The 26519-nt window shown below is 56.0% G+C and overlaps 1 protein-coding gene across 1 annotated transcript in view; it reads left to right on the forward strand.

Moving 5' to 3' along the window:
* Positions 1-26519, forward strand: part of IQGAP2 (IQ motif containing GTPase activating protein 2) — a 103362-nt gene that overhangs the window by 60675 nt on the left and 16168 nt on the right. The window contains exons 15-28 of the mRNA XM_040985938.1: positions 2079-2246; positions 3214-3359; positions 6147-6317; positions 10314-10397; positions 11142-11213; positions 11859-11928; positions 13326-13534; positions 15935-16084; positions 19363-19526; positions 21589-21813; positions 23014-23154; positions 23467-23551; positions 24015-24247; positions 25839-25971. Coding sequence (XP_040841872.1) covers positions 2079-2246; positions 3214-3359; positions 6147-6317; positions 10314-10397; positions 11142-11213; positions 11859-11928; positions 13326-13534; positions 15935-16084; positions 19363-19526; positions 21589-21813; positions 23014-23154; positions 23467-23551; positions 24015-24247; positions 25839-25971 — 2051 coding nt within the window. The remainder of the gene's footprint in view (positions 1-2078; positions 2247-3213; positions 3360-6146; positions 6318-10313; positions 10398-11141; positions 11214-11858; positions 11929-13325; positions 13535-15934; positions 16085-19362; positions 19527-21588; positions 21814-23013; positions 23155-23466; positions 23552-24014; positions 24248-25838; positions 25972-26519) is intronic.

The raw sequence follows: 26519 nt of genomic DNA on the forward strand, positions 1-26519 counted from the left end.
GAGCGAGCTGGCTGGCAGAGCACAGGTCAGGCCCATAACCAGGGGCCCAGCCGACTGCAGATCCTTGCTTGCCTGGGTGGGGTAGGAACGTCCCAGTGTGGGGTCAGCAAGCTAACTCATGCCATGCAGACAGCGTCGGAGTGACTCAGCCGGCTCCCCACTTACAGACCACAGAGTGGACCCATGGGCCACTGGTTGGGCAGCACCCAGCATGGTCCAGTGGAACCTCGCCCAGCTCCCAGTGGACCTGTGTGGTGTAGCATGAGGCAGCAGCGCTTACCATACTTCAGCTGGGAGTGTGCTGGGTTTCCAAGAGGACTGTGGGGGAGCAGAAGGACTGGATGGGGACCCCGGCCATGTCCCAGACATGCAGCCCTTACCCTGCACAGAGGAAATGTACCAGCCAGGGACTATCCTCTCGGGCCAGACCTGGAAGGTAGTCTGGTCCCAAGCTCCTCCTTACTGTGAGCTTGCCTAAAGCGATGCTCTGCTCGTCAGCTCACTCCCCAAAGCGTCACAGGAACCGGAGCTCAGCCAGGCTGGAACCAGGAGCCCAGAGTTCCCTCGGGGCCCCCCCATAGCTGGCAGGACCCCTACACCTCGTCCGGCTTCTGCTGCTCTCCCAGAGGAGGCACAGACGTGCCCAGGAACGGCCTGACGCCCTGCACCACGAGACTCACCCCTGCTCTCCCCTCAGCTTCCTGGAGTCCAGCCAGCTTTTCATTGCCTTGAGGAGTCCTTGGGACATTTGCCCCATGAAAAGTTTTCTCACCCCTACTGGGACATCCTGTGGCCCCCCAGGAGTGCCTTAGAGCGCAGTTGTTGGGGCTTAGCAGTGAAGCCAAATTCAACCCCGTGGGAGGTCCCGGGAAGCCTTCCTTCCCTTGTCCCTGAGCAGGGGTGACACCTGGGTTTTGTTGGTCAGCACGGTCAGCTGGTGGCCCAGAGCCTGGGAAGACACTGCGCTGCTGTGTACCTGGGGCTGTGGGGCTGTGGGGAGATGATCAGCCAGACAGCGAATGTTCTGTGAAGACATCTTGGGCCTTCACAGGAAGCAGTCCCCACAGAGTGAGAGTCGGTGCAGAGCACACCTCGCATGGGCTGTCTCCCTCCTCCACGTGGCTTTCCTGGGGAGCAGGAGACGGTGTTCGCCTTGTCCTGGGGTCTACTGGGCAAGGCCGCTCACTCCCTCTGTTGTATGAAATTGGCTTGTATGAAATTGAGCTGGCAGCCCACCCCTCATCACTCGTAGTCTGCACACATGTGAATGCAAATGTGGTTTGGTGGCCATGGCAAGTGTTGCACGCTCGGGTAGCAGAGTTTGACACATGTGAGTGAAAAGGATGGGGGAGCTGTCACACCCTTCTTTCTGCTGGGAAACCCTGTGATGTGGCTTCTGCTTGTGGTGTGTGTATGTGGTACGTGTGTGGCATGTGTGGGGGTGTGTTTGAGGTGCAGGTGTGTGGTGTCTATGTAGTGTGTATGTTATCTATGTGGTATGTGTATGTGGTACACAGGTATACATGTGCTATGGTGTGGTGTGCAGTGTGTATGACGTGTGTGGTGCCTGTGTGTGGTGTGTGTGTTATCTATGTAGTACCCAGGTATACATGTGTGCAGTGTGTGTGATATGTGTGGTGTGTGTTGTCAATGCTATTGTTCTACTTTTCTAACTCAGTGTATTTCTAGATGAGGAGAACAGTGGTTCTGCTGTGTGCACCAGAATATTCTGAGCTGCAACTAAAATTGATGAAGAGATCATTGAGTTAGCCATCTTTAAGTGACCAGGAGATTCATAAGTTTCCTGCAGGGGGAGGGGCAGAAATCTGAGATGGAGAAGATGCCTGTGGTCAGCACTGGCTCCTAGATTCTCGATTCCAATGCAGGGATCTACCAGCTGTGCCTTTCTAGCATGTTGTAGAACATTTGGTCTTACAGGCTAAGTGGTCCGGTATGGGTGCCGGCAGCACAGACTCCCAGTGACTCAGGCATTCTTAAATGGCTGAGTGAGTGACGCATCTGTGTGCCTTTGAAGTCCGTGGAAACCAGCCCTTCACACAAGTATATTTCATCGCCAGGGGTGACACTGGTGGTTGACGTCAACCAGTGTTTGGAAGGGGTGAAGTCCAGCAACATTTTGTCCATCTTGAAGTCCAGCTCGTGTTACCCGAATGACATCCTCCCTGAGTGTGCCGACAGCTACCATGATGCCCTCCTGACGGAGAAGCAACGCAAGTCTGAGAGGGGTATGCCCTTGCCTCGCGGCCCACCACTGTGCATGTCATTTCCCACACGGCTACACTTCACATGTGGTTACCACTTCACGCAGTCCGTCATTTTGCATGCGGTGACTGCGTTTTCTTTCCTGTACCTGCAGCTGAGCGTTTCTGAGATGGTTTCTGTCATCCGTGTGAGGCGGAGTGTTTAGAAGTTCCCTCACTGCATGGTCTTGGAGATTTCTGTTTCCCCAGCAGCCCCCCTCATTGGGAGTGTACCAATGTCTCTCTTCACATGCTGTGAAATGTGTCCTTTACAAAGTGTGCAGCAGCCTCTCACCTCATGTCAGTCCCACCAGCCAGGCAGATGGAGGGAATCCTGGGGCCCTTGGCTATCTCCCTCTCACCTCATGGTGGTCCCACCAGCCGGGCAGACGGAGGAAGTCCTGGGGCCCCTTGGCCGCCTTCTGCTGCCGTGCTTGGCTTCTCACAGTCCCCTATACTCCCAGTTCGCCTCCCATCCCTGGGTCTGACTGTTCTTGGGGCAGAAATGCCATGGTTACGTGACCTCCCAGCCTCACTGTATGCCATGGTGGTTAGAACACCAGTATGGCTCTGTGGGAGAAAATTTTTAAAAGATGTGTTAGATAGAGCACCTGAGCTGCTGTTTGCTGGTTTATTCCCCAAATGGCCATAATGATCAGGGCTAGACCAGACGACAGCCAGGGTCTCCCACGTAGATGCAGGAGCCCAAGGCCTTGGGCCATCCTCCAATACTGTCCAGGTGGCTCAGAAGTGGAGCAGCCACATGAGGTGCCGCTGCACTGCAGTTCTGATCTCTTGAACTCTGATCCACCTGCAAAGGCTGGGAGGGACATCACAGCAGGTGGGTCAGCTTGGTCCAAATCAGAACTTTGAAACCAAGTTTTTTGGCTTGTTTTACGTGTGTGTAGGACTCTGTGTTCTTGTGCAGATGTTAACTAACTTTCATTTGCAGCATCTGGTGAAGAGGGACCGTGGCTGCGATTCACTGTGAAGGAAAATCATGATTACTACTACAATGTGGAGTCAGGAGAGGGCGTCTGGGTCCCGCCCGAGCCCTGCCTGACCAAGGAATCCTGGCTCATGGAGCAGGAAATCGAGGTAGGTGGTCAGTGTGAGAGTAAGGTGGCCATGTCCTGGTGTTAAAGCATGGGAGAACCGGGAGGACCGGGTCATCAAACTTCCCAGGAGTGAGGCTGGAGGAGAGCCCTGAGGCTTTGCTGAACATGGCCGCGTTGTGCTGCTTTTGGGGTTGTGTCCACATGGGACAGGGTAGGTTCCTCGGGGCACATGATCCTCCTGAGGAACCAGCCCCTGGGCTTTCCTGTAGCACACAGTAAGCTGAGATCTGGAATGTCTTAACTATTCCTTTCCCCCACTTACACCTTAACATGATGCTTTTCGAGCCACAGTGCCACATGTTTCCAAAGAACGGGGAGGGTGTGTTTCCCACATGCAGCACTGGTCCTCTCCCCATGAAGTTCCCAGGCTGTGAGCAAGCAGACCAAGGATCAAGAGTGGGCATCAGCTGGGTCCATCTGCGTCCCCCAAGGCGGCCACTGTGGCATGCTCAGCACGGTTCTGGAGCCTGAGCACACCCCTCCAGGGCAGTCAACTCAGCTCTATGTCTGTCGTGTGGTGTGTGGATGCCCCTCCCAGGGGGTTGCCCCAGTGTGACGCTGTTGGGTGGCAGCATGATCTCTGGCACTGAGCGTGCTTGTCCACAGATGAAGTGCAGAGAGTAGAGTTCTATGTGTTTTACACATGGCCTGTTATCAGCTAACCTAAAAGCAAATGGCATGTTCACATGTTGTGCTCAGAGTGATGTAGTGAGGTAGATCTACAGAACCACTCACGGTCTCTTACAGGTAACATTCGAGACATTGATTATCAAGGCTACCAGATTTTGCCATCCAAAGCCGCATATCCCTTCTCCCTCTGCTTGTAACTAGCAATTTATGTGAGTGGTTCCTCTCTGTGTATCCTGCAGGGGGCAGAGGGGACAGAATGGGTCACCCCTCACAGCATCACGGCAACCGTGAGGCTGATCTGTGAGCTCCAAGCGGAAGGAGCGATTGAGAAGAGTGTGCGTTAATATATCCTGCTCAGAAGTTTTTTCTCATTCTGTGGGACGCCTCCTGGTCCGTTTTAGCCCTGTGTCCACCCCGAATGTCCACCAGTTTGTACTTCTGTGCGAGGCTCCCCTGTCCACTTGTGGGAGGCCCAGGGGCCACATTGGAGAAACAGGAGGGAGAGGAGGCAGAAGCCCTTGAGTGGGAGCCATTGGACCTCACAGGACGTCTGAGAAGAGGTTTGGCCACAGGTTATCGTCTTAAGCACCATGCCCAGCGATGCCCCGTGATGTGTGGCCTTGCCAGCCGAGGCTGCTCAGCCCTGCACCCCAACTCTTCTGTGTGTTTGCACCTCATTTGGATCCCAAGTGGAGGCAGAACAAATGTCACCTGCTTCCTTTGTTCCAGGCAGGGAAACCGAGGGAGCCTGTGGGGAGGCACCATATGTAGCACCCTCAGCAGGCACGGGCCCATCCCAGGCCCCGCCCCAGCTGGGCTTCACTGTCCACGCAACCTGGACTTCCAAGTGGTTCTGGCAGTGAGGCAAGACAGGCGTGGCAGGCCTACCTGTCCCAGCATGGACACCAAGACCAGAAGCTGGGCCTGAGGCACGTCCAGCTATCTCTTGGGAAGTCCTGGTGGTGATCAAATTGCATTCTAGAAGCCTCAAACAAGACATGCAGTGTGGGTCTGTCTGGTCAGTAAGGCTGGGCAGGCTCTCAGAGCAGTGACATCACAGTGCAGCCTCTACGGAGGCTTGCCCAGGCCCCTTTTGGTGTGATTCAGTCACAGAGGGCAATAGAGAGCCTGGCTTGTATGGCATCAGGAAGGTGGTGGCGTGCCATGGCTTTGAGAAGTGAAGTAGTGGACCATGCCAAAGACATGTGGCCTGGCAGAGCCATGAGAAGCAATGTGGCAGAGGTGACGGTCAGAGATGACCAGTGCCGGCTCCAGTGCCGGCGCCCCCCAGCCAAGACAATGAAGCAGTGCTGGCTCCCACCCCACTCAGGACAGATCTGCACATGGGTGTGGACACTTGTGTGGCTCTCCTGCCAAGGGGCTTGTGTCTGCTGTGAGCCATCTCACCAGCCTGCTCCCCCACCCAGCCCGGAGGAAGCATGTGTCATCTCTGCCTTTGCCTCTCAGAGTCCTCTCACCACCCCTGCACAGCGTCCTTCGACTCCTCCTTCCCGCCACATCCCCTCTCCGCCTTCAGCCTGCTTTCTTGTCCTTGTCTTTGTCTTTGCCCTAGCTCTGCGGCGCACGCTGGGATGGGTCTGTCTAGGCTGGCAAGAGGTGCTGCCCCCGACTCCTCTGCCCTCTCTTCTGCCCTAGCTCTGCGGTGCACACTGGGGTGGGCCTGTCTAGGCTGGCAAGAAGTGCTGCCCCCGACTCCTCTGCCCTCTCTTCTGCCCTAGCTCTGCGGTGCACACTGGGGTGGGCCTGTCTAGGCTGGCAAGAAGTGCTGCCCCCGACTCCTCTGCCCTCTCTTCTGCCCTAGCTCTGCGGTGCACACTGGGGTGGGTCTGTGCAGGCTGGTAGGAGGTGTTGGCGCTCCCCCCACTCCTCTGGCTGCTGTTGTCCTCTGTGTGGAGGAGCCCAGGTTTGGCACCTGGCCTGTGCCAGCGTTATCTGTGCAGCTTGGCCACTGTCTGCCCTCTGCAGTCACACTCCAAACTGAGTCTCAGCTGGGCACCGTCTGTTTAAGCCAAGCAGAAAAAAAAAACACCTTTCTCAGTCATTGCCCGAGGGACGACTCCCCCAGAAGTCATCACGTGTGTCCTTTACATATAACGCGAGCCATGTTTCTTGCCAGGACACCGTCGAGAGGGTCACGCGAAAGTACATCCGTGAGCAGATGTGGTCGGCATCCCAGGATTCTCTCCTTCGCTTTCAGAGCATGCGGCTCGGACCCGCCCTTAGGGAGGAGTTCGAAGCTAGGAAATCATTCTTGCATGGCCAGGAAGAGAATGTGGTCAAGATCCAGGTATGTGAGGCTCTTCCCTCTGCTTGGCGCTCACGCTCATAGTCCTGGAGTGATCCACTGGCAGGAGCTCAGCCAATACCAGCCTTGCACTCCAGGTATGGGATCTCTAATCCTTGCCCCCAGGTGCCTGCTGCCAGGCCCTGCAAAGGGGACTGTCCTAGTGATGCAGACCCCCGTCACAGTGTCACTCTGACGTCTATGTGGGCATTCTGTGGTTGGCTTTTTGTGGCTGCGTGTGGCAGATGGTGTCACAGTCCTGTTTCCTTCTTGCCTGGAAGAACTGATGGGCAAATGGTGCACAAGCCACTGAGCGCCCCCTGCCTTCCCGAGTCTGCAGCCCTGGACTGTCCAAGGCCCCTGGCTCTCAGGCTCACCCCCTGCCCTGGCTCCCTCCGCCACCTGCTCCCTGAAGGCCCCGTCATACCTTCACTAGCTGGCTACCCTTGGTCCCTGGCAGCTCCCCGACCTGCCCCACCTGGCTGTTGCATGCAGGCTTTTGCCAGCATGTGTCTTGCGTGCTCTGGGCACTATGTGTTTGTGTATGCCCAGAGCCTAGAATGTCAGCATGACAGCAGTTTGAGAGGTGTGAGCCTGATATATACAGGGTTGCCTGGGAGCTGGTGACGTTTCTAAGTTATTCCCTGACAGTCATGCTAAACAGCACACGCGGGGAGTGAGTACAGCCCTGAATGTACGGTGGCCCATACTATATTCCAAGTGACCATGAGTGAGACCGCTGGAGTCCACTGCAGGCTTGGCAGTGCGGGCCATGGAGCCTGAGGAGCCTTCCAGGAGGGGTCCCCAGATGCCAGAACCCAGCCTTAGCCTCCGGCTGCTGCATTGGGAATGATGGGAGGAGCGGAGGGTGTGTGAACAACCCCAGCCCTCAAGGTTCGCAGTGAGCGATGTGGGGAAGCTACGCAGCCGGGTGTCCATATAGGTGGCAGAGCCCTGATGGCCTTAAGAATGAGTGAGCCAGAGGTGTCTGCTTGTCACTGAGGGTGAGAACTTGACGTGGACGCAGAGAGAGGAGGACAGCCTGCTGTGGACACTAAGGATGTCCCTCCGGGAGGCAGAGTCTGCTGGACTTGCCATGAGCTCCTGAGGAGGGAGATGTCAGATGGGAGTGAAATGAAGGGGCAGCTGGCAGCCAAGGAGGCTGAGACAGACTGTGAGACAGAATTATGTGTCCACAAGGACCAAGCAGTGCCAGGGCGAACCGTCATGGTGGGCATAAACAACCCAGCAAGGGCTGTTAGAACCTCCTCTGTGGAACTGCAGAAGGTGGTGGAGGAGGTGGCGATGTAGGCACCAAGGATGGGCCACCCCGTGTTGGGCTGCTGGGCACAGAAAGGCCCTGGAGGAGAGCAGGTGGGGAAGGTGACAGACCACAGCAGGAAGCTCCCCTATACTTAGTGGCTTGAGGCCACTTAGAAGGGAGGGACTTGGTCTGGGGGAACCCTGAGGCTGGGGTAGGAACCACCAGTGGTGTGCAGGACTAGAGTGCAACCCAGCCAGCCTCAGGGGCCACCTCCCCTGTGCCTGCCCTGGTGTGCCAGAGGCAACTTGGTGGTGAGTTAGAAGGTGTGTCTCTATCCTCAAGTGCCTGTTGCAGGCCATGGAGAGCTCACATAAGGAGTTATTCCAGCTGGCCATGGTGAGGGGCCCTCCTTCCTCAGTCCAAGGCCCCCAGGGAGGAACCAGACATCAGCCCGGCGTGCTGGTCAAGAGGCAGCATTCCCCTGCCTCGCTTGTGCTGTGGGGAGAGGGCAGAGCGTCCCAGGATGCCCATGCTGTTCCAGTTTCAATCTCTTTAATGTTTCCAACGTGTCAATTATAACACCCTCTAACCTACAGCAAGAGAATCATGATTTCAGTAAAAGCACCGGTGGACACTGAAAGAGAAACAGGCTCCAAAGTCATCTGCAGTGGTGCTGCAAGTGGCCTTGCAGAAACATGACAAGGAGTCATTGTGGACCCATTTGAAACACAAAGTCTGGGAAGAGAAGTGGGCCATGCAAGGAGGACCATATGGCAACCTTTAAACATCAAACAGGGGCAAAACTTGAAACAGCAATGGGTGTGAATTGGTCAGTGGGCAGGCCAGGCCGCTAGACGCACAGGAGCCATGAGTAAATAAGACCCAGAAAACCCCGAGATTTGAAGAGCAAGCTGAATGGAAGGAACGGGGTGAGCAGAGCCCCATGTTTATGGGTGCGTCCCCCTCATCCCAGAGAAGGAGGGGCAGTGCAGGGACGACGTGTGAGCACGTTCACCAGGAGGCATGCCCCACCTCCAGGCAGGGCCCACACAGAGGGCTCACATAGAGCCGCGTCAGCACCCGCTCGGCAAATGAAGACTCCAGGGAGCTGCCCTGTGGCCAGACAACAGCCCAGCAGGGCCGGACGTGAGCACTGTCCTCGGAGTAACCTGCTCGCTAGAGCACCGAGGTTTCAGGCACTGAGAGGGGCTGTGACAGCAACAGCATTACAGAAGTGAGAAGATGGACGTGAGGGTGGAGCAGAGGATCCCGTGCACCTGTCAGCATGTGTGGCCAGTGAGGGAGAGGGCCCTGGGGGAGCCGTGCCTGCACCCCAGGGATCGAACCCCAGAAACAAAGTTGGTCCTGTGAAACCGAATGAACTTTCAGCATTGTTCAGCAGGGGGCGCTGTGGTCACAGTGGCTGGTGCTCAGGAAGGCCAAACAGGGAGGTTGCAACTGTGGAATTATCCTGGCTGTGTACAACTTAGAGATGTCGTCCCTGGTGTCAGCGGGCCTGGCTGTGTGGCATTGTCCCCAGCGTGGCTACAGGCCTGGATGTTGACATCCTTGTGTGAGCAGGCTGGTTGGAATGTCATCATGGTGTGATTGTGCTCAGTGTGTCCCCTTGGACAGCACCCTATGCGTGCACATGTGTGTGATGACCTAAGTACATGGGTCGTGTGGGCCTGTGTTTCCCAGGACAGGGCGCTGAGAACTGGGAGGCCGGGGAGGTCAGTCTTGCTGAGCCTCCGTGTTGTTTCTCACCCTCCTCTTCCAGTCCACGCTGCCTGTCCCCTGCTGGACACACGGGTGAGGACCATTTCCCTGCGTCACTGTTGACTGCCCATGGCTCCCCAGATTTAGAACACCCCACAGAAGTGCCGTGGCTTCTGAAACTTTCATCCTTGTGACTGTCCATTCCTAACACACTGCATCTCCCACTTGCTTGCTCCCCAGGGTCTCGGGACGGGACAGCACTGAGTAGGGGGGTGCCTCCCCTGGGGGCAGCGAGACGCAGGGCAGTAGACCCCAGTGTATGGCTCCATACGTCCTGGCCGTAAACAGACACGCGTCATGTTTCAGGGGCCAGGAACAGGCACTCGTGCTGTCTGGGGGGCCTAGAGCAGGTGCTTGTGGTGTCGCAAGGGCTGGGAGCCCAGAGCCTGCGCCATGAGGACTGTGGCTCCATCCTGCCCACTCCTGGGTCCAGGGCATGCATCCTGTCTGAAATAATGAAATGAGGTGGGTTGGCACGTGTCAACAGGAGAGGAAACGCGATGTTGGGCTTAGCAGGCAGCTAGGGCCAGGATACCTGAGTGACATGGAGGGAATTGGGGACCCTCAGGGGGTCCTTCTCCCTGAGGACTTGCTCCTGGGATCTGTGAGGAAATAAATGGATGTTGTCACAGTGCTCACTCTGACCCCTGCGTCCCAAGGCCAGGGATACCAGCCTCTGGAGCCCCTGGCTTTGAACTTCAACTTCCAGGTTGCTGGGGGCCCTGGGGGACGAAGCACTGCCTGCTCTCTGCTAGGCCTAGACAGGGCTCAGATCCAGTCCTGGTTTTGCTAAGCATTCCCCAAAGCAGGTATCCAGGAGGCCAAGCTAACAGTATCCTGCCTGTAACTCCTCACTGAGTGTCCATCAGAGACACTCAGTGTACAGGGAGGCAGAGTCTGGCCCTCTGTGGGGGCACCAATGCTCTCAGTGACCCTGTGGCCCCTCTCCTGCCCAGGCCTTCTGGAAGGGACAGAAGCAGCGCCAGGCGTACCAGCAGAAGCGGAAGACGTTCGCTGCAAGCGTTTCTGAAATTGTGAAGGTAACCACCATGGCCATCCAGCTGGGCACCACTGGCCTTCCTTGTGCTAATGTCGGGGCTGAGGAGGGGGGATGTCCTAAAGTGAAGCACTGTGTAAGTGAAGGAGAGACCGACATGAAGCTGTGTATGGGAGTGTGTGTGACGTAACCTGCAATGAGGCTGTGTGTGTGAGGTGACCTGCAGTGAGGTTCTGTGTATGTGTGGGGTGACCTGCAGTGAGGCTGTGAGGGGGAGTGGGGTGGGGGGTCACCTGCAGTGCAGCTCTGTGTGTGTGTGAGACCTGCAGTGAGGCTGAGTGTGTGTGTGTGTGTGTGTAAGACCTGCAGTGAGGCTGGACGGGAGGACCTGCAGGTCACATGGGCAGCTTAATCCCGTGTCTGATCATGGGCACCCTGTGGAGATGTTCCTTGTAGCTGGCCCACAGCACCTGAATTCATTCCTGTGGTGGAGGGACCCTGTTTTCCTTTCTGTTCCTCCCACCGTGTTGGCTTGTAATGTGTGGGCAACCTGAATACCACGCAGAACCGGGCTGTAGAACAAGGAGTCCCCCAGACTCCTTCCTGTACAGCTCTGGGCACAGGAAGGTCCTGCGGGGTCCTGCGGTCCCTGGAAAGCAGGCACTTCTTGCTGTTCCCCCTCCCCACCAGTGGTGCTGCATTCATTGTCCCTCATCTGCTCCCCTTTGGTCATGAGACCTGGTGGCGGCCACCGCTGATGGCCTGGCTCACTCTGTCCCTCTTTCAGATCCAGTCCTGGTTCCGCATGGTGGCGGCAAGGAAGCGGTACCTGTCACGGCTGAGCCACTTCAGAGATCATGTAAGCTACATGCACGCCAGCGAGCGCCAAGCGGTGGCCCTGCAGTGTTTTACACAAGATCAGTTGGTGTATTTGAAAAGTTGGGGATATAGAAGGAGACGCAAAGATCCTGCCCAGTGTTGACTCCCTTCCCAAGTAGGCTGGCCAAGGCCAGCAGTCTGCAGCTCTATCCAGCTCTGCCAGGCACTTGGCCTCTCACTTGCTGCGTCCCCCATGCTTCATTGGGGAGCTGGATTGAGAGTAGCATAGCCAGAACAGGTGCCAGCACTCCAGTATACAGTGTGAGTCACTGGTGGTAGGAGCCGCGGCTTAATCCACTGCCCCACACAGTGACATTTGGTGTTCACGTCTGATCAGCACTTGTGCTCAGAGTGGAAGCTTTTTGAAAAATCTGAGTGCTTTCCAGTACAACATAATGTCATGTGCTGCCTGTCTTACTGGCAGTTGGCAGGCTTTCCCCAGAGCGTGAGCGCAGATGGCCTGAGCCAAGTTCTGTGCCCAGCCCTTTCCCTTTGGGTCCACGCAGTCCCCCGTGGCCTGTCTGAACTGTGAGTAGCCCCTAGGCCCTCCTGCAACAAGTGACCAAGGGCAGTCCTCAGCGCAGGTCATGCTCAAGGTTACACAGCCTGTCCCCATCTCTTACAGACACCCGAGATTGTGAAGATACAGTCGCTGTTGAGAGCCAGTCGCGCCCGGGGCGACTACAAAACACTGGGTAAGTTGAGGCCTAGCTTTCCGCAGTTGCCCCCTGGGCTCTGCTCCAGTGACCACTGAGAGACATCCTGGGAGGGGACACTGCTTCCTCTTTGCAAGTCAGTGGGAGGTTGGAGTCTATGGCCTCACCCAAGATTGTCAGGGCCGTCAGCAGCCTGTGCCACCCCCTCCCTGCCCACACACACACACATACTCTCTAGAAGATGTTGAGTTAGTGCGAACCATGAGAGTAAACCCCTTCCTTGTCTCTGCCCTGGAGTAGACGCTGCAGCCCCCTTGGTTCCCAGCAAGGACCCTTGGAAGTGGTTGGTCAACGAGGATGCTGGCATGGGGCTTGTGCAGGATTTGGATCCTGAGTCATTTCAGGCCCCCCATTCCTGTGTCTGGGGTGGCACCTAGAAGGGCATCTAGGACAGAGCCAGCAGTTGGGGGTTGGCCTAGCTGGGTCTCCCCAGCCCTTGTGTTGTTGGATCTGAGCCCTCATCCCTGAAGATCCCCTTTAGTCTCTCTTCATGGTTTTTAAACTTTCTCTGTTTTCAAGTTACTTGAGAGGTGGAGAGATGCAGAGATCTCATAGCCACTGAGTCACTGGCCAGTGCCCACAACAGCCAGGGTTCGGCCGTGCCAAGGCCGGGAACCAGGAACTCACACTCTCTCAGGTGGGGGCAGGGACCCAAGGGCTTGGGCCATTTGATACCTCCCATGGTGTGCACTAGCAGGGGCTGGATTGGAAGCTGAGCAGCTGTGATGTCACTGCTGTGCCACTTGTGGCATTTACCCAGAGTTAGTCTCACTGAGCATGTTGGGAGCCATGTTGGGAGGAGCCAGAGGGCTGGCATGGCAGGTACCAGGGAAAACTTGCGGAGTCAGCGAGACCTTGGGCCCTCTACATGGTTCTGGGCACCTCTCTGGTCAGAGTTCAGGCTGAGGGCTAGGCTGAGGTTCCTGAACGCTCTGGGAACCCTTGCCATCTCCCCGGCTCCTAGCTGGCCCCTGGGGTCCTGCCCTCTGACCCTTTCTCGCCCCACAGTGGGAGGCCTGGCTCCTCTCTGAGGCCTTTGGGGCTGGGAAAAACTGCCTTCTGCCCCTCCCCCTGAGGCCACAGCATCTCCCTGGCCCACCCCAGGTCTCAGTGAGGCTCAGGCCTCCCTTAGCAGGGCTCACACGCATGAGTTGGGGCCTGCATGGGACCCCTGAGTAAGTGGCAGATGGTGGGAGTGGAACCGCTTGGCCGCCTCAGTGTGGTGTGTGTGTCTGCCATGGGCATGGACCAGGCCGGCCAATCGTGTCAGCATTCCTGGCTGTGTCCCTGGCCATGTTCCAGGGGCCTTTGCGGACAGATCTGATTTCCCTCTTTGCCGGGCTATCCTCTCTCATGCACACCCTTCCTCCCCACAGTGGGCTCAGAGAACCCACCGTTGAAGGTCATCAGCAAGTTTGTCCACCTGCTAGACCAGAGTGACCTGGACTTCCAGGAGGAGCTGGAGGTGGCACGGCTGCGAGAAGAGGTGGTGACCAAGATTAGGGCCAACCAGCAGCTGGAGAAGGACCTCAACCTGATGGACATCAAGATTGGGCTCCTGGTGAAGAACAGGATCACACTGGAGGTCAGTGGGGTGGGCTGCAGCCATGTGAGCCCCCCAGGGGTCCTTGGGGGGCCTGACCCCTCCCCTGCCTTGGCCAGTGCCTCTTGGGCTGGCACATCCACAGCCTCCATTTTGTGACACACTTTGTCCCTTGGGCTCATTTCACGCTCCTGGGTGACAGAGAACCTCAGACCTGCTGTCCTGGGGGCCTCAGCCAGAGAGCCAGGCCTTGACAGCCCTGAGACAGGAGAGTGACAGCATGGGAACCTGCAAACACGCACAAGCTTGAAGATGTGACAGCCAAGCTCCTGTGGAGGAGCTGCTGCCTCATGCAGCCTAACCCATTGCTCAGGATGCCAGCATCCCATGGAAGATGGGGCGGGTTTGGGTTTCAGCTGCTCCACTTCCCATCCAGATCCCCGACCTTGGCCCTAGGAGGCAGCAGGTGACGGCCAGGTGCTTGGGTCCCTGCAACCCACTTGGGAGACCCAGACGGAGCTCCTGGCCCAGCCCTGGCTGCTGTCGCTATTTGGGGAGGGTAACAGGGCTTTCAATAAAGCAAAGGATTTTCAAAAAAATATTTATTTGAAAGGTGCCAAGACAGGGAAAGATCTTTCCATCCTTTGGTTCACTCCCCAGATGGCTACAACAACCAAGGCTGGCTCAGGCGGGAACCAGGAACTCCACCCTGGTCTTCCATGGAAGTGACAGGAGACCACGGACTTGGGCTGTCTCTTACTTCATTTCTAGGCCCATTTAGCAGGAAGCTGGACAGGAACTGGGACAAGACTTAAACTGGCATCCATACGAGATGCCAGTGCCAATGGGGCCATGAGCCCAGCCCCTGCCCACTTAACAGGCCAGTTTGTGTCTGCTCACATCCTCAGCCTGGAACCCCGACATGGCCCCATGTCCAGGAACCTCGTTACCTGCATTAAAAATTGAGGCAGGTACTTGACAGTCCTGTGTTCTGTCTACAGAGATGGGGATGTTAGCCCATTCACAAATGAGGAGGTGAGGAGGAAAAGCTGACTGGTCACAAAGCTGGCTGTGCGCTGCAGGAGCCCCTGTCAGCAGTTGGCAGCTTCTGCAGAAATGTCTGCCTCGTGGCATGTTAAATGGGGAGCCTGAGGCCATAGCCAGAAGGGTGAGCTATGTGGATCTCTCGAGCAGGCTAAGTATCAGTGCTCTCTGAAGCCATGAGCCTGAGTGTGCAGTGTGTATGTGTGTTTGTGTGTGTGAACTCCCTGCCCTCAGTGCAGTGTGCTCCCTGTCCTCAGCGTGTGTGCTCCCTGCCCTCAGTGTGTGTGTGTGAACTCCCTGCCCTCAGAGTGTGTATGTGTGTGTGTGCTCCTTATCCACAGCATGTGTGTTTGTGTGAGCTGAGAGCTACCCTTCTCTGTATGCCAGGCTTGGCCGTCTGGCGTGTCTAGAGCCTGCTGAGGTCCTGCCCTGTGGGAAGTGCATAGAAAGGTTCATGCAGTGAGAGGACTTTGTCACAGGTGTGTGGGAGGGGAGTACACCTCTTCCCCCTGTGTAGAAGCTGGTGTCTGTGGCCCTGGGGTCCAAGGAGGAATGTTGCACTAAGCTGGCTCTTGGACTGTCTGGGAGGTGCTTGTGGACGAGGGAGCCCTGCAGCCACCTGCCCACATGTCCCCACGCCCCGTCTGGTGGCAGCTGCACTTCTTTTCTCAGTGTTGACATATCTCCGAACCAAGCACTTCATGTCCCTGCTCCCTGCAGGGCATCGAGGTGACCTGGGGAGAGGGACACCAGCTTGCCGCAGAGCTGGGGAGTGGCCACAGGAAACTTTGTCACCCTGAGCTGGGAGCTGGAGTCAGAGGGTGCAGAGCTGGGGGACAGACCATGGTGTCTGCTAGGCAGGGCCTGGGGCAGAGAGGACACAGCTCGTGCACAACACCTCCTGTGCCCACACATGTCCCTGGCATACACCTCCCTGGGTGCATGGCCTTGGTGGGTCCCTGGGAGTGAAATGTAAGATTTGTAGGTAGTTTCTCCTGCTACCAGCTGATCAGTGGATCTGATTCCCGTGGATCCCAGTGTAGCTACCTTTTCTTTGTCATTTTTGCTTTTGGAGTCACAGCTGAGAAACCACAGACTCATCTGGGGGTCACAAGGATGCGGGCCTGACTTCCTCGCCCTCCTTCATGGCTTAGCTCTTGGTGTATCGCTGTGGTGTGGAACCTGGCTGTCCAGTTGTCCCAGCATGTTCATCTCCCTCTCCCCCCAGTGGGTGACCTGCTGTCCAGGTCACATTTGAGGGTTGGAGAAGCTCATCTTAGAAAAGCCAGACTCTCCCCAAGCCTTCTCTCTAACTTTCTTGGCTTCCTCATAAAGGGAGGGAAGGGGTGAGTAGTAACAGGTGGCAGCTTCCTCCCATCTCCTAAATTCTTCTTGCAGGATGTCATTTCCCACAGAACGAAGCTGAATAAGAAGAAAGGAGGCGAGATGGAGCTCTCCAACAGCCTGGACAATCATGGCATTAAGAGCCTGAGTAAGGAGAGAAGGAAAATCCTGGAAGCCTATCAACAGCTGTTCTACCTCCTGCAGGTGAGGGCCGCCAGCCTTCCCCAGCCAGGGCACATGCGGCCACAAGAGCCCATGTGTCCTGCATACCTGCTGTGCACTACGTGCAGCCAGGCTAATCTGATTTCCTACTGCATCCCAGGCCTAGAGCATGTGAGCACCCAAGGTATCCCCAGGCTGCAGAGTGAGACGTGGGTGCAGCTAGGCAATGCCCAGAGTTTGGCTTCAGAGCCATGCTGGGGTGATGGGACTGGTGCACTACATGCTGCTCACACCCGTGCTGCAGGGGATGGGAACCCAGCAAGAGTGGCCCATGGCCTTAGGGCTCCTGTGCAGCCTGCAGGTGCCTTGGTGCTGGTTGGAGGACAGTACAGGACACAGGGCATACACCTACCGAGTGACAGTGGCAGTGTTGTGGGGCCAGAAGTAGGAGACTCGGGACCCAGCTCCTCAGACAGGCATGGCTGCCGCTCAAGGGACATGGGGGAGCATGGCCAGGAGGCAGGCAGTTCCTGGGGACGTCCAGGAAAAGGGTACTTCCCAGCAAGCAGAGGGTGTTTTCCTGCCTGATTCAGATTGGCTGTCAGCCACGACATGGACACAGACTTTTTCTTTTAAGATGTGTTTGTTTAAAAGTTACAGAGAGAGGGCAAGACAGGGAGACAGGGATCTTCGTTCTACTGCTTCACTCCCCACTGACTACAACAGCCAGGAGTCAGAAGCCTCATCTCGGTATCCCTTATGGGTGGCAGGGCTCTAAGGAGCTGAGGCATCCTCTGCTGCCTTCTCAGAAGCATTAGCAGGGAGCTTGATTGGAAGCAGAGCAGCCAGGACTCAAACCAATGCCCATATGGGATGCTGGCACCGCAGGCAGCAGCTTTACCAGCTGTGCAACGCCAGCCCCATGCCAACTGTGTTTATGCTCATGAATTGACGGGCTGTGGAGTTCCTTCAGGTTTCATTCCCTACTCATCCGGCACAAAGGAGTCAGACTCCAGTCATCACTGCCCTCAGCCAGGCACCATGATCCCTGATGTGCAAGTGAAAAGCAGGAAAACCAGGGACCTGCCTAGAAACACCCAAATTCCTGTTGCCTGAGCAGCCTGCAGCCCGCACCTGACCACTGGGCTGTGTCCAAGGAATAGGTTAGAACCATGGCCCACGCCTGACCACTGGGCCATGTCAAGGGGACAGGCTCAAAACCACAGCCCGCACCTGACCACTGGGCCATGTCAAGGGGACAGGCTCAAAACCACAGTGCAGCCTGCCCACTGGGCCATGTCCAGGGAACGGACTCGGAACCACAGCCCACACCTGACCACTGGGCCATGTCAAGGGGACAGGCTCAAAACCACAGTGCGGCCTGCCCACTGGACCATGTCCAGGGAACGGACTCGGAACCACAGCCCACACCTGACTACTGGGCCATGTCCAGGGAATGGACTCGAAACCACAGCCCACGCCTGCCCACTGGGCAGTGTCCAGGAAAGGGAACAGGCTCAAAACCACAGCGCAGCTTGCCCACTGGGCTGTGTCCAGGGAAGGGACTCGGAAGCACAGCCCACGCCTAATCACTAGACCATATCCAGGGAAGGGACCCGGAACCACAATCCATGCCTGACCACTGGGCTGTGTCCAGGGAAGGGACTCGGAACCACAGCCCACACCTGACCACTGGGCCATGTCCAGAGAATGAACTCAGAACCACAGCCCACACCTAACCACTGGGCCGTGTCCAGGGGACAGGCTCAAAACCACAGCCCGCACCTGACCACTGGGCCATGTCCAGAGAATGGGCTCAGAACCATAACCCATGCTTGACCACTGGGCTGTGTCCAGGGGATGGGCTCAAACCACAGCCCATGCCTGACCCCTGGGCCGTGTCAAGGGAAGGGGCTTGAAACCACACATTCCTCCCTCTGTTCTGTCTTCCTTTGCCTCATTTCTCAAGATCCGTGGGAAAACAACAGAGCTGTGAACCGCCTGGGTTTCTGGTCCCCTGGATTCCTCCCGAACAGGACTCCTTCCCTGCATGGCAGGTGTGCTGCTCCAGGCTTTGCCTCAGGGTGCTGTGCCCAGAGCCAGCGTTCAGAGTCCCACAGGTTGCTGGAGGGAGGCATGGTTCTCCACCAGGAATCCAGGAGGCAGTGAGAAATAATCCCTACTATAGAGCTGTGGTGGGAATGGTCCCCCCGGAGCTGTGACAAGGAGGTGCCAAGGTCCAGGTAGCCACCACTGACCTGAACAGCGGCATGTCACATCAGCCTGGTGTGGGGATTTCTTTGAAAAGTTTGCAGTCAAACTCCCTGAGTGGATGCAGTGAAGTGAGCCCTGGGTTTACAGCCAAACTGGCCGAGTGCGTGGGGTGCAGTGAGCCCTGGGTTTACAGCCAAACTGGCCGAGTGCGTGGGGTGCAGTGAGCCCTAGGTTTACAGCCAAACTGGCCGAGTGCGTGGGGTACAAGGAGCCCTGGGTTTCACATGCAGGAGATGCAGTGCAATTGTCATGCTGGGAGCCCCTCTGCAGCCCAGCCTCAGTGGCCCCTCTGCCCTCCCCTCATCCCAGATCCTTCTGGGGTGGGGAGACGTCATCAGTCTTAGCAGTTCCATGTCCATCCTGGTCACCTGGGTGCCACTGATCCCCCACCAGCCCCCCTGACTTCTCCCTCCCCACTTACCTCCTTGCAGAGTGCCATGGCTGCTGTGTTCTCTCCCTGCCGTTCCCTCTGTTTCTGGCACCTTCTGTGCACTGAATCCCTTGTGTCTTTGGAGATCCCTGGGTCCACCCTCTTCTGCGTCTCAGTAGTGATGTAGACCTGTGACTCCAGGTCTCCAGGGGAAAGCATGTTAGCCTAGGCATGGTGTGGGAGATGTCTGTGACACTCAACCACTCCTATGACTTGTGACACATGTGACAATATTAAGATATGGCCATGTCCTATGACACATCTGACATGTCTGACAAGACAAATGTGACCGTGTCCTGTGATATGTGTGATGTGACACTCAGACATACCTATGACACATTTGTGACACAATATTAAGATGACCGTGTCCTGTGACAGGTCTGTGGCAAAGACATTCAGATATGATCATATCAAGGGGCACATCTGTGAAATGGCTGTGTTAGGAAGCGCCCATGGCATGGCTTGCTTTGGTGGCACCCTGAGGCACGGTGACAGTGGTCTCAGCTGGCACCTCTGGACATCTCACTTTTGGCCAGCTAGTGATATGTAAATGAGACGCTACTGTCCAAGGGGTCATTCCCTGACCTGTGTTTTGTGTGCTTGGCTTTCCCCACAGACCAACCCCTCATACCTGGCCAAGCTGATCTTCCAGATGCCGCAAAACAAGTCCACGCGGTTCATGGACACCGTGGTCTTCACGCTGTACAACTATGCCTCCAACCAGCGGGAGGAGTACCTGCTGCTGAAGCTCTTCCAGACAGCACTGGAGGAAGAGGTCAGGTATGTCGAGGCAGCGGGGTGGCGGGGATGAGACCACCAAGATGGGAGCCTCAGGGTAGGCTGACCTCAGGTCTGTACCTAGTGTGACTTCCTCTGGCCAGCAGAATCCTAAGTTGCTGTCAGGCTGTCACACCCTCAATAGGGAATCCTTCCATCAAAGTCAAGTGCAGCGGAGGGGGACACATGAGAGGACGTTCCTGGACCTGTGCAGAGCCTCATGGCCGGAGTGACAGGGCCTGTGCCATGAGGGCAGTGCAGGGAAGGAATTGCTGGTGTGTCATGGAAACAGGCCTGTGGTGGGGGAGGAAGGCCTTGTAAGGAGGAGAGTGGGGCTGGTCTGGCCCCTTGGTGACGCCCTGGGTCACTGGGCAGTAAAGGCAGGCGGTGTGGCTATGCCGTCCACATTCTCGAAGCTGAGAGATCTGCGGCTCCTGCCACCTAGCAACAGGGATGTGAACATGACGGCCACCTGCAGCACGTCTGTGGGTGGGGTCAGAGGCACGGAGTCTTGATGCTCCAAGTCATGGTGTGGGTGTAGACAGAGAAGTGAATATGTGCAGCAGGCCTCTGGGCAGGCGAGACAGCAGGCAGGAGGCTCAGGTCAGGGGCTAAGGTGAGAGCACGGGTCCTGAGGAGATGGGGAGCGGGCCGTGCTGTGCGTGGGTAACAGGGGTGGCAAGCCAGCTGCAGCTTGTTATCTTCCACTCACCCTGTCTGCCCTACTCCCACATGCAAGGGCTCTCAAAACAGCTCATGGAAAATGGAATGAAAATTGTTTATTTTTATCCAAGTGTCTTGAAGTCCAGGCATGTTTTTCCATCATAGCATTTTCCATGACCCCTCACATGCTTGGATTTCAAACACTGTTGGCTCCAAAAATAATTTCATTCCATTTCCTGTGCACAAAGAGTCACAAAGTCAAGGAAAGCAGAATTCACCATGGCAAGATTGAGTGAAGGTGATAGGAAGCGGGGAGCAAGCAGGATGAGGATTAGAATAGGGCCAAATGGGAAAGGGGTGAGGAAGGGCTGGGCAGCTGGGGCAGGGGTGAGGGAGTGAGGAAGGGCCGGGCAGCTGAGGCAGGGATGAGGGAGTGAGGAAGGGCCGGGCAGCTGGTGCAGGGAAAGGGCATGGGGTCAGCCAGAAGAGGTGCTCTCTACCCTGGAGTAAGGCTGGGTTGCAGTGAATGTGGGTATGATAGGAAGAGGAAAGGGTTCGTTCCACTACAGGATTTCGTTTGCAAGTGGGCAGCTGAATGGGGCACCGTGTCTACCTTACTGGCATCCTGCAGTGTTGTTGCTGCCCTGCACATTTCCAGGTCCGACTGACCTTCAAGATTGACCAAGAGAGTGAATCCCATTTACCAGATGCTTAAAGTGCTCATTTCTTGGGCTGGTGCTAAGGCATCTTTGGTTAAGTTTCTGCCTGCAATGCTGACATCCAATGTGGATGCTGGGAAAGCAGTGGAGAATGGCCTAAGTGCCTAGGCCCCTGAACCCTCATGGGAGACCTGGAAGAAGCTCCCGGCTTCCAGCTTTGAACTGGCCCTGCTCTGCGTGTTGTGGCCATTTGGGGAGTGAGCCAGCAGATGGACAATAACTCTGTCTCCTTTGCTTTAACTCTGCCTCTCAAATGAAAACAAATCTTTTAAAGAAATGAAAATAAACCTTATTTTTAGGGAAAAAAAGAGGTGTTATTGCTTATTTGAAAAACAGAGTCACAGCAGGAGAAGGAGAAACAGAGACCTTCTGTCCACGTATGTGTCCCCCAGATGGCTGCAATGGCCAGGGATGGGGCAGGCCCAAGCCAGGGAGCCTTATCCAGGCCCCACCTGGATGGCAGGACCATCTTTACTGCTTTTCCTAGGCTGGGAGCTGGATTGGGGATGGAGCAGCTGGAACACCAGCCAGTGCCCACATGGGATGTCGGGGTTGGCTTTTCTGCTGCACCCTAACACTAACCCCAAGAAGTGCTTTTTACAAATGGTCTCTGCCAAAGAAATGTGACTCCAGAATGCCCTGGAATGCATGTTGTATAAATGGTGCCTGGGGTTGGTTTTCAGATCCAAGGTGGACCAGCTACAGGAAATTGTCACAGGAAACCCCACAGTCATCAAGATGGTTGTGAGCTTCAACCGGGGCGCCAGAGGGCAGAGCTCACTGCGGCAGCTGCTGGCACCTGTGGTGAAGGAGATCCTTGAGGACAAGGCCCTGGTCATCAACACCAGCCCCGTGGAGGTGTACAAGGCCTGGGTGAACCAGCTGGAGACGCAGACCGGGGAGGCCAGGTGAGACGGCCAGCAGCTCCTGCCACAAGTTGCACCTTTCCCTGTCCAGACACAGCCGCCTGTCAGCGCCCACATGGGTCACATTGCACACCAGACGGCCTCAGCCTCTGCCAGCCTCCCTTTGTCATTTCTGTTTCCACGCTGTCGCACACAGACAGCACAAACTTTATACAGTCACCACAGATTCAGTGCATGAAGACTGACAGCCCGGGCAGGCCTGGCCTCACTCCACATGTTCTGTAGATCAGGCAGGGCCAGCGATTCCCTCCTGATGAGGAGGCTGCATGCACTGACGGAGAGGCTCAAGAGCATGAGCAGCTGTTGCAGCACTGCGTGCAAACGTGAAAAGGCGGGAAAATAGAAAAACTTACGTATGGGGGTGTGCACGGCACCAGGCAGGGTGGGCCTCTGTTTGGAATGACAGTGTGGATGGAGGAATATCTTATGTCTCAGTTACAGTTAGGAACATTGACCTGTGTTCTCAGGTATAACGGACATGCAGGGTTCATGTGGGTGTATATACATGTATTAACACCACACACAGGACAATATGGAGTTGATGCGCACTGTATTACATCCACACACATGTACACATGGGGTCTATATGGGTGTGTACATGCTGTTACACCCACACATGTGTATACATGGGGTCTGTGTGAGTGTGCACGCCGTTACACCGACACACATGTGCACATGTATGATCTTGTGGGTGCGCACACTGTTACACACACGTTTACATGTGGGGTCTGAATGGGTGCACACATGTGTATGGGTTGATACACTCCTCCATACATACAGTTTGGATGTATGCAGCTCAGTTATTGATGTGCACAAAGGGCTGATGGTGTTAGGTCTGAGGGATGAGAACTAATGTTCTGCATGTTGGTAGCTTGTTTGTATAAAGGCTTTTTTTTTTAATGGACAGATTGATTGACTGTAATCAGGAAAAATGAAAAGAAAGCCATTTGGCTGGGTCTCAGTTCCCTGGGAGTGTCTGTTTCTTTGCCCTAAGGCCCAGAGGCAGAACTTGAAGTCCCCCGCCCGCCCCATCCCCTTGGAGCATGTTGCTGTGTGCAGGTGTCCCGTCCACTGGACAGATCGTGGCTCTGACATCCATGGGCAGATTTAGGGCTTGGAGGAAGCTGGGTGGTTGCGCCACTGGCTGGAAGCCCCTGACACTGACACCTGCCTGTATTCCAGCAAGCTGCCCTACGACGTGACTACTGAGCAGGCGCTCACTCACCCTGAAGTGCAGGCCAAGCTGGAGGCATCCATCGAGAGCCTGCGCCGGGTCACAGACCGTGTCCTCAGCTCCATCATCTCCTCCCTTGACCTCCTGCCGTGAGTCGTGTTTGTGGCCACTTTGACCTTGGGGCGGAAGGTTCTGGAACACTGTGTGACTTAGGCACCAGGTGCAGGCAGGCATCCTCCCTTGTGTTCATACAAATTATCCACTGTGCCTGCCCCTCAGGTGCACCGCCTTAGGCCCTGGCGGCTCTGCTGCCACCACAGCTGTGGACACTGCCTAGTCATTGTCAGGCAGGATCCTGGGGTTCCATTTCCATCTCACTTTATGTTTGATTTTTAGGAAAATCGCACAGCCGCCGTGTCTCCTTTTCCATGATTTTCTTTTGTCATCTGTTTTACATGTAGTTATGGATTGAGGTATGTAGCCAAAGTGCTGAAGAGTTCCCTGCATGAGAAATTTCCCGATGCCACGGAGGAGGAGCTACTGAAGGTAGACTATCTGGGGCAGCCTGGTCTAGGAGCCCCACGTGCCACCCATGTGGCATGACTGTTGATGGGAGACCTCCGAGACTGCTGCCCTCTGAGGGACACATGGGGTCGGCAGCCTCGGTGAAGGGCCGCTCAATGAAGCAGCTTACTGCTGCCCCCTGAGGGCCCCGTGGGGTCAAGGGCCTTGGTGAAGGGCCCCATGAAGGAGCAGCTTACTGCTGCCCCCTGAGGGACGCATGGGGTTGAGGGCCTTGGTGAAGGGCCGCTCAGTGAAGCAGCTTGGTTTCTCCAACCTCTGTCAGGCCCCCGCCGAATACGGCATCTTCATGACCTGTGCTGAGCTCCTTGCTAGAAATCAGGGCAGAAGCGGTCTGCTTTCTCTTGCAATGTAAAACTAACATCAGATTTCCATTTTTTTTAAAATAAATAACCTGACACTGTGTCCTTTCTCATGGCCTTGGCAGATTGTGGGAAACCTGCTCTACTACCGCTACATGAACCCTGCCATTGTGGCTCCCGATGGCTTTGATATCATCGACATGACTGCCGGGGGCCAGATCAGCCCTGACCAGCGCCGGAACCTGGGCTCGGTGGCCAAGGTGCTGCAGCATGCGGCCTCCAACAAGCTGTTTGAAGGGGAGAATGAGCACCTCTCATCCATGAACAACTATCTGTCAGAGACGTACCAGCAGTTCAGGTGACAGCGCGTCGCTGCAGGGCTGTGGACAGGCAGGATGGGCACAGAGCAGGAGAAGGCCCAGCCTATAGCCTCCTGTCTGCCACACAAAGTCCTCCCGTTGTCCTGCTGCCGACACACAGGCTGAGCAGCTGGAGGGAGCGTGGCATCAGGTCCTTGTCTCCCTCCATGGAGCTCCAGGTCATGGCATGGGGTTTGTGGTGAGGTGTTCTCCAGCCTCTTGGCCTAAGGCCTGAGTTGGAGCCAAGGCTCTTGCTCTGAGATGCTGTTAGCCGATGGCTGTGTCTACCTGTCCTGTTCCGTCACAGAGCTGTTCTCGGCACGGATGCCACAGCCTGCGTCGCTGGGGAAGGAGGATGTCCAGCCAGGTTACAGGAGAGACACAGAGTTGGTCTCTCTTCATCTGTCCACGGGAAGTCACGGCCTCTTCTTCCTCTGGTTTGAAGAGTGTGGACAAAGGTGTAACTGCCGTGACACCCATGTTGGAATGTGGGGCGTCTTCTGGCCCCTTACCCAGGGCCTGTGGTGTTCTGGATGCTGATTTGGCCCTTGGAGCTTCCTCCATTTCCCTCCCTCCCCCGACTTCCCTGTCAGCTGTGCAGGCCACTACCTCCCAGGCACTTAGAAACAGCCTCCAGGCCCAGCCTCAGCTCCTTGGAATTCCTCCTTTTCCTCTTGACTGCTTTGCATCCTCATAGGGGCATTCATGGCCAGGTTTTGACAGGTAGAACCTGCCATCCTACTGCCCCTGGGGACACAGGGCCTGCAGTCCGGTTAGTGGGGTGGGAACACTGAGAAGCCCCAGAGGAGATGGTGACAGCTTTATGGAACAGACCTGGGATGTATGTGCTTTTGACACATGGCTCTTCATGCTTCTGTCCATGTGAGCATATGATGGTCTGGGCTTGGGGCATGTGACTACCGTGGGCCTCCGTCACAGCTGTCATTCCTGTCAGCCGGGAAGGGGGTGGACTTTCTCAGGTTTGCCCCACTGGGCCCTCAAGCGGTGAGTGCACTCGCCCAGGCTGGGCCGCCTGAAGCAGCACATGTCATGACATCTGACCAAGAGTTCCTTCTCAGATCCAGAATTGCCAGTCTGGATGTTTTTATTTGAATTTCAGAGGCTGTTTCTTAAACAATAGCCTTTTCAGGGTGCCCTGCCCCAAACTGGAAGGTGTAGAGCCAGGAGAGAACTGAGGGCTCTTATAGCTCTCCTCAGCCCTGTGTAACAGGTGGGTTCCATGTCCAGAACATGGACACAGAAGAAGCTGTGATAACTGGAGAACAACTCACCGTCACTTAGAATTTCCTGTATCTTCCTTCTTTCTTTGGAAGAGAGACAAAGGGAAATCTCTTGAGTCTGCTGATTTATTCTCTAAAATCCTACAGTGGTCAGGTCTGGATCGGAACCAATCCAGGAGCTCGGCCTGGGCCTTCCTTGGGTGGCTGTGTCCCAGGTTTGCACCGTCACCTGCAGGAAGCTAAAACTGGGAGCAGAGCAGGGACTTGGACCATGTCCCCTCCTACAGTGCCCAGAGCTGCCCCTGTTTCCCTGCTTGAGACTGACTCACAGATTTGGCTCTGTCTGAAGGAACTACTTCAAGGAGGCCTGTGATGTCCCTGAGCCAGAAGACAAGTTTAACATGGACAAGTACACAGATGTGGTGATGGTCAGCAAGCCAGTCATCTACATTTCCATTGAAGAGATCATCAACACGCACTCGGTAAGGGCGCTGGGCCCAGCACCTGATGTGGGGGAGCAGATGTGTGCAGTGGGACAGGCATGGTTTAACATGGGTGACCAAACACATTTGGACTTGCGAAATGCAATGTGGGCAGTGATGGAAGTGGACAGTGATGGGAGTGGGCTGACACCGGTGGTCAATCCTGAGCACACTGGCGTGCCACGTGGTGGTGGATGTGTGTGCCCTGCCTGGAACTCTCTACACTCACCTACTCCTTCATCCAGTCACATCCCCAACCCTGGCCTGGTGAGATCAGGCCACTAAGCCAGGTGGCCAGCACTTGAGGCCCTGAGAGTCAAGGTCTGTGTCCCCACCAGACAGAGCCAGTGGGAATACCCCAGCTTTGGATCTGAAGCAGGAAGAAGGGAAGAAGCTGTTTGGGGAAGAGGAGGGGCTCCTATGCATCAGAGCTGCCTGCCCAGGATCTCTTCTGGATGTGGAAAGCTGTCCCTGACCCCGTAGTGAGGAATAGGGAGCATCCCTGACCCCAGGATGTCACAGGTTAAGCACCTGTTGGCGACAGGAGG

Source organism: Ochotona curzoniae, unplaced genomic scaffold, assembly GCF_017591425.1.
Source record: "Ochotona curzoniae isolate NIBS_2020 unplaced genomic scaffold, NIBS_Ocur_1.0 contig_4501, whole genome shotgun sequence".
Taxonomy (NCBI): domain Eukaryota; kingdom Metazoa; phylum Chordata; class Mammalia; order Lagomorpha; family Ochotonidae; genus Ochotona; species Ochotona curzoniae.